The following is a 12,439-nucleotide window of genomic DNA, read 5'->3' as shown; positions in this document are numbered from 1 at the left end:
GAAGACTGAATCTGCAATAGGCAAGCAGCTTGGTGTGAACAAATCAACTGCGGGAGCAATAATTAGAAAATGAAAGACATACAAGACTACTGATAATCTCCCTCGATCTGGGGCTCCACGCAAGATCTCACTCCTTGGGGTCAAAATGATCCCAAGAACGGTGAGCAAAAATCCCAGGATCACACGGGGGGACCTAGTGAATGACCTGCAGAGAGCTGGGACCAACGTAACAAAGGCTACCATCAGTAACACACTACGCCGCCAGGGACTCAGATCCTGCAGTGCCAGACGTGTCCCCCTGCTTAAGCCAGTACATGTCCGGGCCCGTCTGAAGTTTGCTAGAGAGCATTTGGATGATCCAGAAGAGGATTGGGAGAATGTCATATGGTCAGATGAAACCAAAATAGAACTGTTTGAATAGAACTTGTCGTATTTGGAGGACAGAGAATGCCGAGTTGCATCCAAAGAACACCATACCTACTGTGAAGCATGGGGGTAGCAACATCATGCTTTGGGGCTGTTTCTCTGCAAAGGGACCAGGACGACTGATCCGTGTACAGGACAGAATGAATGAGGCCATGCATTGTGAGATTTTGAGTGCAAACCTCCTTCCATCAGCAAGGGCATTGAAGATGAAACGTGGCTGGGTCTTTCAACATGACAATGATCCCAAACATACCGCCCGGGCAATGAAGGAGTGGCTTTGAAAGAAGCATTTCAAGGTCCTGGAGTGACCTAGCCAGTCTCCAGATCTCAACCCCATAGAAAACCTTTGGAGGGAGTTGAAAGTCTGTGTTGCCCAGTCACAGCCCCAAAACATCACTGCTCTAGAGGAGATCTGCATGGAGGAATGGGCCAACATACCAGCAACAGTGTGTGCCAACCTTGTGAAGACTTACAGGAAACGTTTGACCTCTGTCATTGCCAACAAAGGATATATAACAAAGTATTGAGATGAACTTTTGATACTGACCAAATACTTATTTTCCACCATAATTTGCAAATAAATTCTTTCCAAATCAGCCAATGTGATTGCCTGGATTTGTTTACTCATTTTGTCTCTCATAGTTGAGGTCTACCTATGATTCCAATTACAGGCCTCTCTCATCTTTTTAAGTGGGAGAACTTGCACAATGGGTGGCTGATTAAATACTTTTTTGCCCCATCAAGTCAGTTGGTAATCCCAAGTACCTGTACTGTAGCAGGGAGCCTGTATTTATGAGAATTTGAACTGGGAAATTGAGAAACAAGATAATGTTCTGACTTAAATCATTTAGCTTAAGTTTCATATTTTGGAACAAAAATAAGAACTAAATTCAATTCACATACATGACCTACCCCAACCTGTACTATCAAGTCTGTATTATCAGCGTGGCAGGCTTTCTTTGCCTTTTATGGATGAGTAACCCATAACATAGGGATGCGGTGGCTCAATGGCTAAGATACTTAGTTTGTCGATTGAAAGGTTGGCAGTTCAGCGGTTCGAATCCCTAGCGCCGCGTAACAGATTGAGCTCCAGTTACTTGTCCCAGCTTCTGCCAACCTAACAGTTTGAAAGTATGTAAAAAATGTAAGTAGAAAAATAGGGGCCACCTTTGGTGGGAAGGTAACAGTGCTCCATGCGCCTTTGGCGTTTAGTCATGCTGGCCACATGACCATGGAGACATCTTTGGACAGCGCTGGCTCTTTGGCTTTGAAACAGAGATGAGCACTGCCTCCTAGAGTCAGGAACAACTAGCACATGGCTCTGCAACCAAAAAAGACAGACACAGACTTCAGAGGATAATTAGAACTGCAGAAAAAACAATTGCTACCGTGTTTCCCCGAAAATAAGACAGCGTCTTATTTTCTTTTGACTCCCAAAATAACCACTTGGCCTTATTTTCAGGGAGGTCTTATTATTTTTGAGGTGCAGGAGGCGGTGAGCGTGGTCACCTCATGGCTGCTGCTGTTTGCAATATTTCCGAGGAGGGCTTAATTTTAGGGGAGGGCTTATTTTAGCACATGCGCTCAGAAGCCCAATTGGGCTTATTATCCGGGAAGGTCTTATTTTTGGGGAAACATGGTACCAAACTGCCTTCCGTTGAGGACCTCTATACTGCACGAGTCAAAAAGAGGGCTGGGAAAATATCCACTGACCCCTCACATCCTGGACCTAAATTGTTTCAACTTCTACCCTCAAAATGATGCTGTAGGGCACGGCACACCAAAACAACTAGACACAAGGACAGTTGTTTCCCGAATGCCATCACTCTGCTTAACAACTAACTCCCACTGTCAAATTACCTACTAAGACTGTATTACTGTTATTCTTCTCTTCCTTCCTAGTACCTCTCTCTTTCCATTTATGACTATAACCATGTTGCTTGCATCTTTAAAATTTATATTGTTTTATTTGTTTCCTAGTATAATTTGATTGCTTATTAGTAACCTATCACTAAGTGTTGTGTCTTATGATTTTTGATGAATGTATTCTATTTAATTTTTCTTTATGTACACGGGGAGCATATGCACCAAAGACAAATTCCTTGTGTGTACAATCACACTTGGCCAATAAAGAATTCTATTCTATTCTATTCTATTCTATTCTATTCTATTCTAATCCATTGCTTAAAGATGACAGCAGCAAATGGCATTGCTGTTGAGCATACATTGAGTTTCCTGGAGACAACTGGCTAGTCATTGTTGGGTCAGAAGCTAAACTGTTGGACTGAGTCACTGTTTGTCATTATTATATGAAATGCACAGACTTGTTAATTTATACATCGGTATAAAATTAAGGCTGTAATTTTTTGTGATACCCTTAGAAGGCTTTTTGGGATTGTAAATGTTTTAAATTTCCTTTTTCTCTATTTACAGATGGGTCAGAACGATTCCTTTGTGAATCTGTCTTCAGCTATCAAGTTGCATCCACGCTGAAACAAGTAAAACACGGTAAGTGAATAAGCTCACAAACTATGTTGTGTCAGTGGACCTGTATGTTGTGTCAGGATTTATCTACCGTATTTTTCAGAGTATAAGACACACCGGATATAAGACAAACCAAGGTTTTGAAGAGGCAAATGTTTTTTTTAAAAAAAGTTTTTGCACTCTGCAAACCTCCCCAAAACAGCCCTTTTTCGCAAAAATGGGCCCATTTTTTTTTTTTAAAAAAAAGGGCATGATTAGCCTTTAGGAGGCTTGTAGAGTGCTCGGGGGGGGGGACAAGCAAAAAACGGCCCATTTTTTGCGAAAACAGGTTCATTTTTTGTCAAAAAAAGAGCATGCATAGCCTTTAGGAAGCTTATAGAGTGCTGCTGGGAGGGGAGGACAAAATTGAGCAAAAAACAGCCTGTTTTTTGCTCATTTCTGCCCTCCCCAGCCCCCCAGGAGCACTCTGAAAGCCTCCTAAAAGCTATGCATGGCCATTTTGGTGAAGGGGGCGGGGTTTCTGGAGGCAAAAAAATGCTGTATTCAGTGTAGAAGACACACCCAGATTTTCAGCCTCTTTTTTGAGGGGAAAAGGATGCGTCTTATACCCCGAAAAATACGGTATATAGAAATTCAGTAAGGTGTAATAGAAGTACCTCACTGCATTGAAAACAGCAGGATAGAACAGAACATAATAAAAAAAAATAGAGCAGATGTTTAATGAACCTATTGTCACCATATTATCCTGTGTCATAAAAAAACCAAAAACAAAGTTTTATCTATATGGTCTATTGAACCAGGAGATAAGATTGTAACTTATGTTATTTGATGCTGTTGTAGTCATAAAACAAGCTATGAACATTGCACTCGTAGAAAGGTTTGTGAGCCATAACTTTGCTGTTAATAAAAATTGCTATCTTTGTTTCTGGGTCATCTGGTTCTTATCTCGCCTCACTTCATCTCTTCCTCCCCATACTTGGTTTCATGTGACATATTGGACATCAGTTTATATACTTCTGAAATGCTATCAAGATGGAACAGAACTCTGGAAGAAAGTATCTGATTAGAGAAACTCTTTTTGAAGGAAACTTGCTATTTTCAATCGTACTCTGTGGCCAAAGAGATTGGCCAAGAGTTCTTTTTTTTAAAAAAAAAACTGTTTTTCTATCAAGTAAATGAAATGCTTGATTAGATGGCTGCTCTGCCAGAGTGTCTTGCAAATTTTCAATTTTGTAGATATCTTCCTTTTGGGCTTATAGCGAAAGGGACAATTTTAAGGTTTACCTTGGCAACTTTAAAACTTGTGGATTTCAACTCCCAGAATTCCCCAGCCGTCAGAATGCCCCAAGTTTAAGTCCACAGTCTTAAAGTTGCCAAGGTTGGATTCCCCTGCTCTAGAGTCATAATATAGCATATATTAGGGTCAGAGGTGGGTTCCTACCGGTTCGACCGAACCGGTAGTGATTTGGCGGCCGGGGAATCAGCAGCTACCCAGGCCTGCCATGCCCCTGAACCGGTTCTCCTACTGGGCCGCCATCTTGATTTTTGATTCTGCGCATGCACAGAACAATTGTAATTGGACAGATTTAATTTTTCCCTTTTTTTAACAGTTTGCGCACGCACAGACCTATTTTTGTGCAAATGCACATGTGCGCAAAGCAAGCATGCACGTGCAATTTTTTTGCGCGCACCAAACCGGCAGTAATGCCGGGAGCAACCCATCCCTGATTAGGGCTAATGGTTGTGTATACAATCTATTTGTTCAGCTGTGTAAAAGAAACAAACCAGCCCAATAAGACATCACATTGCTAGTATTTCTTTATCTCTTCTCTGTTAGCACAAAAGGTAAGGAGTTAATGTCACCAGAAAGAAGCCGCTTGATGTGACACCCCCAGGATCTTCAGTAAGTGAGGGTAAATAAGACTCATAACAGGGAGGAAAGTGCTCCAGTTCGGATGAAGGTCAGGATAAAAACAATTTGAAAAAGATGATAGCTGGAATCAATGAGGTCAAAGCATTGTGAAGCTGGAAAAAACCTACTTTGCGAAAAGTGAAGACCTCATAATGAAACTAAAAGAAGGAAAGTGGAAAATATGGGTTAATGTCAAATATCAAGAGGATAAGGGTTGTGTCAGCTATCTACTATTACCTTCACTTTTCACTGCCAACTGGTATGTTCAGTTGTATGTTCTAGAGCAGGGATGGTGAACTATGGCCCCTTTATGACCTGTGGACTTCAACTCCCAGAATTCCTGAGCCAGCCATGCTCAGGATTTCTGGGAGTTGAAATTCACAGCTCACAAAGGGCCCATTGTTTTCCCCAACCCTGTTCTAGAGAAATAGAGAGGAGATTAATGCTAGGCAAAACGGCAATGAAAAATTTAGACAAGTTCATACGGATATTTCAATGGCTGTAAAGATTTGAAGCATTAAAACAAAAGTCTTTCAAGTGGTTCTGCGTGGAATTGAAATGTAGTGACTGAGAAGATACATGCCTTTGAATTATGATTTTGAAGACCATAAATACTAACCACTCATTCAGATTTGAACTGGTGGTTGTGTTGAGGTGATGTTCAGCAAACAGAAACTCCCATGCTGCAGGCATGTGGGGTGACAAATGCGGAATGAGGAAAAATGGTATTATTCAAGACTGAGAAAAGGAGGAGACAAGAATAGATAAAGGGCATGAATAGATAATTCCAGATTCAATTACTGGAATAGCCTTGGAAGACACGCTGCAAATTATTATCATTTAAAACACCTCTGAATGGACAGCATTTTGATTGTTGGGTGAATCAATGGCACCTAACTATTAATGCTGTTATGTAATACCTGTGAGGCCAAGATTTCTGGGTCCTTTGTCAGGGAAGCCTTGGGATATTTTTTTCTCTTTTTGTCCCATGTTAAGTTTATTTTATTGGATGCGGCGGCTCAGTGGCTAAAATGCTGAGCTTGTCGATCAGAAAGGTCGGCAGTTTGGCGGTTCTAATCCCTAGCGCCACTTAATAGAGTGAGCTCCCATTACTTGTCCCAGCTTCTGCCAACCTAGCAGTTCGAAAGCATGTAAAAATGCAAATAGAAAAATAGGGACCACCTTTGGTGGGAAGGTAACAGAGTTCCATGCACCTTCGGCTTTTAGTCATGCCAGCCACATGACTACGGAGACGTCTTCAGACAGTGCTGGCTCTTTGGCTTTGAAACGGAGATGAGCATCACCCCCTAGAGTCGGGAAACATAAAACATATGTGCGAGGAGGACCTTTACTTTAAGTTTATTTTAGTACAACATTGCAACTTCCTAAATATTTCCAGTCTCAAAGTAATTATTAAGTGTATCAATACTTAAACAGTTTTATACGTATTTATAAACATTTACTACATCAATAAACATTCCATCCATGTATTAAGACTGTTGACACTTCAGGTTTAATTTAATAGGGAATTCCTTTTAAGGACGTTAAGAATTTCCTATCTTCCTTTGGAAACAGAATTTCCTATGGCTAAATGTAGGGTGTCACTGGATATCGATTAAAGAAGCTTTGGCAGAGCAAGTTTGATGTTAACATGTTCATGTTAAAAACCCACTTTCCCCATAGATAAGATTGTCCAGTCACTGCAGAATAGCTGTCTCATTCATCAGGTTTGTCTATGTCAATGAGGAACTATGACCCCATTGCGATTGAGCACAGGTAGCCCTCGACTTACAACTATTCATTTAGTGACCAGCTATCATTTAGTGACCATTCAAAGTTCCAACGCCTCTGAAAAAGTGACTAATGCCCATTTTTCGTACTTACAACCGTTGCATTATCCCCATGATCACATGATCAAAATTCAGATGCTGGGCAATTGGTTCATATTTACGACAGTTGAAGTGTCCTGGAGTCATGTGATCAGCTTTTGCGGCCTTCTGACGAGCAAAGTCAGTGGGGAAGACAGATTTACTTAATAACTGAAGCTTTTGCTAACTTAACAGCTTCAGTGGTGCATTTAACAACTGGCAAGAAAGGTCATAAAGTAGGGCCAAACTCACATGTTTCACTTAGCAACATAAATGTTGGGCTCAGTTCTGGTCATAACTTGAGGACTATCTGTATGCCACCAACCATTTAAAACATGTCTTTTGCCCAACCCTTCCAATTATTCTGTCGTCATTCCTTGTCAACTGCTCTAACACTGCTCTAACAATGTTTCTTATTGTTTTACTTATGGCTTTTCTTGAACTATTAGTGTATTTGACATGTTTGAGAATTTGGACAAAAGGAAAAGCATCTGACAGATAAAGGCATTAACAATCTCAGTGTAATACAACAACTTTGTTTCAGCTTCCTTGTAATGTACCAGCTGTAGCACATGACAGAATAATAATATATGTGAAGTGTTTGATATTTTAAAAATATTAGGTATTTTTAAAGTATTAAAATAAATACTTTTAAAAATATTAGATATTTTAAAAAGATATAGCCTTTTTTTTTTTTTGCTCACATACGGTATAGTTGTTCTAGAGAACAGATATTTTGGCCTTATTCATAGCTTGAAAGATATTTCCCAACATCTGTTTATGTAGGGATTATCTGAAATATTTTCATTGGCTAACAGTTTCTATGAGAAACAGCAGGATAGCTGGAATAAAGTCGGATCGAAAAGAGCTTTTGTAGGATTTAGAACTGGAGCAGTAGAAATAATACATTTGTTTTCCGGCAACTGAAAAATAAACGTGAGGATTCTTTGAACAGAATTTGTTTATTTTTTATATTTTTATCCTGTCTTGTGGGTGGATAGGGTCTTGTGAATCGTAGAATGGAAACAAATTGTGTGGGTTCTAACTAGTTAATTTTCTTGTGATAAAAGTTTTTTTTTTCTGCTTTAAGACGTGATGTGGGGCTTATATAGCCCAGTTAAAAGGCTTAACCAAAAGTTGATTGCAAACCCATTTTTTAATTTTCTGATACAGATCAGCAAGTCGCTCGAATGGAAAAACTCGCCGGCTTAGTGGAAGAACTGGAGGCAGATGAATGGAGATACAAACCCATTGAACAGCTCTTGGGCTTCACCCCGTCTCTAGGTTGAAATATAGCAATTGGTTGGTGTGGAAAGATCCAGGATTAGTGTAGCTCCATTTAAAAACTTTCAGTGGCTTTAAACTTTCATTCTGCGTTTTCCCACAACTCTGATGACAATCCAGAAACTTGTTGTTGTTTGGGGGGGGGGGGATTTCCACCAGATTCAATAAAGTATATTTATACATCCTTTTTAGGTTTTCCTTTTTAGTTCATTTTCACCCAGCTTGAGGAGAGTGTGATTTCCGTAACTAAAGAGATGTAATCACTTTTCAGGGGGCAAAGGCATGATTATTTCAATTCAACAGTCTTGATTTGTTGATCTTGAGCCTGCCACAATGAAAATTTGACCGAACAGTTGGGCTTTTTGTGTGTAACTCTTGGAGGGCGGAGTAAGAAGCTATAGTTTGAAGCCCCAAGCTATTGCTTTGAAGAGAAATGTGATAATAGGATAGGTTCACTTGGAGGGCAGAAAAATATTAACCATTTCCTATATTTAGGTTGTTTGCTGAGAGTGCATTTTGACAGCTGTTCCTCTGTTAATTATGTGTGGAAATGGTCAGAACAAGTCTTAAAAAGAGACATGGACTGTCCTGTTGGCTGTACCAGTCCACCCGAATAGTCTTGTTTAGTAAATAAATTATTTTAGCTCTTGCCATGACGTTGGTTTTTGCATTTCTTTCAAGAGTTGGGAATAAGGAAATGGACGGATACCAAGATAAGTTTCAGTAAAGATACTAAGATTCACAGGGTCTACATAGGGGCAAATAAGACAGTCAATGTAACTGCAACTGTCAACCCTGAAGCCATTTTGGAGCATCTTCAGGGCTGCCACAGCTACGTTGACTGGAGCTGTGAGATCAGGAGGGGGGAATATAGATTGCTGGGGACTTGTAGCCAAAATAAAATTCTTTCTCCTGGGAATCACGGACATTCCCACCAGGTGTTGGGGAGGCATGGATTGAAACCAACTGGATTTGGGGCTGTGACCAGATTGTACCATGTGATGGACATGTGGTCTGTGTGGGAAGAACTTTGACTTTTAATTTGTGTGGGGAAAACTGTGGGACCTTCAGAGTCAGGTTTTCACCAGATGTGCCAATATGACATTCCTAATAAATTTGTACTTTGAGGAACACTTAGGCCTCAGAGGTTTGATTGCGTTGGGTCTGTTACTTGGAACTCTGACAGCAACATCTTTAGCTTCGAAGTTTTCAGAAGAGTCCTTAATGACATTCTCATAGCATGGAAGAGAAAAAAAGAACAGGCAAATTACTGATTATTTGTGTGTGTGTGTGTGTGTGTCCTTTATGCTGTCTAACCTTGGTTTTCTTGCAGATGTTTTCATTATCCAAACTAGGATGCCATCAAGCACCAATGATGTCTTCTAGTTTGAGTATTGAAACATGAGAAAACAACCAGACTCCGTATTGAAACACAAAACAACCAGACTCATTATTGAAAGATGAGAAAACAACCAAACTCAGAGTGCGCCAAGGACCCCATCATTCAACCATGAGCTAGAAATATTATTGACTAATTGTGGACATGCTACCAATAGGATTAGTTTCTGAGATCTGTCATACTTGGATTATGCACTGCCGGTCCAAGATGATTTAGCCGAGATATGATAAACTTGATCGGGAAGGCTTGATACTGAAATTTGTAGGATTTGGAGAGCTCATCAGTAGTTCCTCATCAAACTGGAGTAGGACGTTAAGTGAGCTGTCACAGGGATCTATACTAGGCCTCTACTGTTCGTAACAGTAACGACTTGGATAAGGGAATGCATACTCAATTTCCACATAATACAAAACTGGGTGGTTGCTAAGTGAGATATTCGTTAAGTGAATTTTGCCCCATTTTACTACCTTTCTTGCCACAGTTGTTAGTGAATCACTACTGTTGTTAAGTGGATCTGGCTTCCCCATTGACTTTGCTTATCAGTAGGTCGCCAAAGGGGCTCACATGACCCTGGGATGTGGCAACTGTCATAAGTATGAGTCAGTTGCCAAGCATCCAAATTTTGATCACATGATCACGGAGATGATGCAACAGTCGTAAATGCGAAAAAACGGCCATGACACTTTTTTCAGTGCTGTCATAACTTCAAACAGTCACTAAACGAGCTACTGAAAGTTGAGTACTACCTGTACTCCAAAGCAGTGGTCACCAACCAGTGGTCCACGAGAAAATTTTGGTAGTCTGCAGAAAAATTATTTGCCTTTTTTATATTGCACTAAATACTATTTATCGTTTTAAAAAATTCATATTAGTGGTCTGCAGGATTTAAAATTATGAATTGAGTAGTCCCTGGGGTCCGAAAGGATGGTGACCCCTGCTCCAAAGTGTTCGAGAAAAAATGAGTTGAAAATAATAATTATGTTCAATGGAGATAGTTTTCCAACTAAGAAACAAATCAATTGGATAGGTGTAGGATGCAGGATTTCTGGCATCGCTATTGTACATATGGAAAAAACCCTTGAAATTGCAGCCGATGACTAACTCTAAATCAACAGTGTGATCTGGCTGTAAAATAAGCAAAAGATGTTTTTCAATTGCATCAGTAAAAATAACATTTCCAAATCTTAAAAAGAGGTGATGTTTATATCAGGAACAGTTTCATCCCCTTCTCTGTGTATGCAAATAGAAGCAGCCGCCTCACCTCCATGAATTATCCAAGTGGTGTGACTCACCTTCAGAGAGAATGATGCAACTCATCTGCAAACCAAGCAACTTATCAATGACATTGTTAGCCAATATATATACCCTGTTTCCCTCAAACTAAGAGGGAAACAGGGTATATGTATTCCCTCCCTGGATAATAAGCCCAATCGGGCTTTTGAGCGCATGCGCTAAAATAAGCCCTCCCCGAAAATAAGCCCTCCCCAAAAATATTGCGACACAGCAGCAGCCATGAGGTGACCACGCTTGCCGCCTCCTGCACCTCAAAAATAATAAGACCTCCACGCACTGTGTTTCCCTGACAATAAAACCGGGTCTTATTTTCTTTTCACCCCTGAAATAACCTCTAGGGCTTATTTTTGGAGGTGTCTTATTTTTTTTCTCCTATGTATGGGAAGCCACTTCTTCCTCGCCGTGGGGCAGGAGGCTGCACAGTGCTGCTCCGTGAGGCAGCAAGGCGGAGCTGCACCAGAGCTGATATTCAGCTGGTCGTCTCCAGTTCGGGCGAACCAGGTGCGACAACTGCAGGAGCGGTGGCACGCACACTCCCATTTGTGAACCGGTAGGGAAGGTAAGTGAATTCCACCACTGAGCTGCACCACGCACTGGTTTACTTCTGCATCCCTGCAGCCAGGCCACTTCATGTCGGTGGCTCCAGCAGGACTCTGTGTGGCTGCCAGCTCACTTCTGCTTGTTTGTGGCCTCAACGGAACAGGGGGTTGAGCGATGTGCTAGGCCGCTGCGAAGTGAGGGCATGGAGCTACCCCCACACACCCCACACCAACTTACCTCAGGGCCCACGCAGCCAGGCCATCCATGCCCCGACACCTGCCTCACCTTGCAAAAATGGCACCGACACTCTGCTCTTCCTCCTGAGTTGCGGCCACGAGCAAGCAGAAGAAGTGGATCGGCGGCCATGTGGACTCCTGCTACCCATGGCTGCTGGTGCTGCCGCTGTAAGGCAAGTATCGGAGTGTGGATGGCCCGGCTGCGGGGGCCCTGAGGTAAGCCGGTGTGGGGTGCATGGAGCAGCTCCACCACCCTCCCGCCTTGCCTCGTGGCCGTGGCACCAGGAGCAACCAGACAGAATGGGCGGGCTTTTCATCATGATTTATATTGAACAATTTAATTTTCCACCCAGCCAAAATCGAGGATACCGTAGGGAAGAATTCGGAGAAAGCAAATGCTCAGTAAAACAGTTAACAAGACAAGAGAAAACAACAGAAAGGCTTGTGCCGCAATGTTCTTGGGGTTTCTAGGAGATGCCAGGGGAACATTTTGTGCTTACTGACGGCTTCTCGGCTGCTGTTCCCTCCCCCAGTGCTTACAATCTGCACATGAACTCTAATTATGTACAAACAAAAGCCCCAGCCAATATCTCTAGATGCAAATAGCAGAAGGGAGTCTTCTTAAAGAACTTGGAACAAAACCGCCCGGCAGACGTTGCTAAACGCAGCCAAAGAGCAGAGCGTACAATCTTTCTGCGCTGGCCTGCTTTGCAAATTCCTTGTGTTTTTGTAAAAACTGAAAGGAGCACCATTAGGGACATGCTGCTTAGGGGATGACTTAATGCCGTTCCAAAATATCTCTCCAATACCTCAGAGCGTGGCTATTTTCTACCAAGAAAGAAGCAATTATATGGTTATTTCCTTCTTGGCAGGCTTCTGCACGCTTCAAAGAGATTTGAGAAGCAGGAATTCAACTGATGAAGTCCGCCTTCTAGTTCAGCTGCAAGGACAGGAATACTTCACAAGTGGACTTTCTCCTACTCATGCGATAGATGAA

At 41.7% G+C, this 12,439-nt stretch overlaps 1 protein-coding gene across 1 annotated transcript in view; it reads left to right on the top strand.

Annotated features, from left to right (window-relative positions):
* The window catches only part of ANAPC16 (anaphase promoting complex subunit 16), a 40,536-nt gene extending 31,911 nt beyond the window's left edge, over positions 1 to 8,625 (top strand). Inside the window, exons 3-4 of the mRNA XM_081955849.1 lie at positions 2,860 to 2,934; positions 7,864 to 8,625. Coding sequence (XP_081811975.1) covers positions 2,860 to 2,934; positions 7,864 to 7,979 — 191 coding nt within the window. The 3' untranslated portion in view covers positions 7,980 to 8,625. The remainder of the gene's footprint in view (positions 1 to 2,859; positions 2,935 to 7,863) is intronic.
* The last annotated feature ends 3,814 nt before the right edge of the window (positions 8,626 to 12,439 follow it).

The sequence above is a fragment of the Natrix helvetica genome (assembly GCF_964273705.1).
Source record: "Natrix helvetica genome assembly, chromosome: 5".
Classification (NCBI taxonomy): domain Eukaryota; kingdom Metazoa; phylum Chordata; class Lepidosauria; order Squamata; family Natricidae; genus Natrix; species Natrix helvetica.
This window is presented reverse-complemented; position numbering and strand designations above follow the sequence as displayed.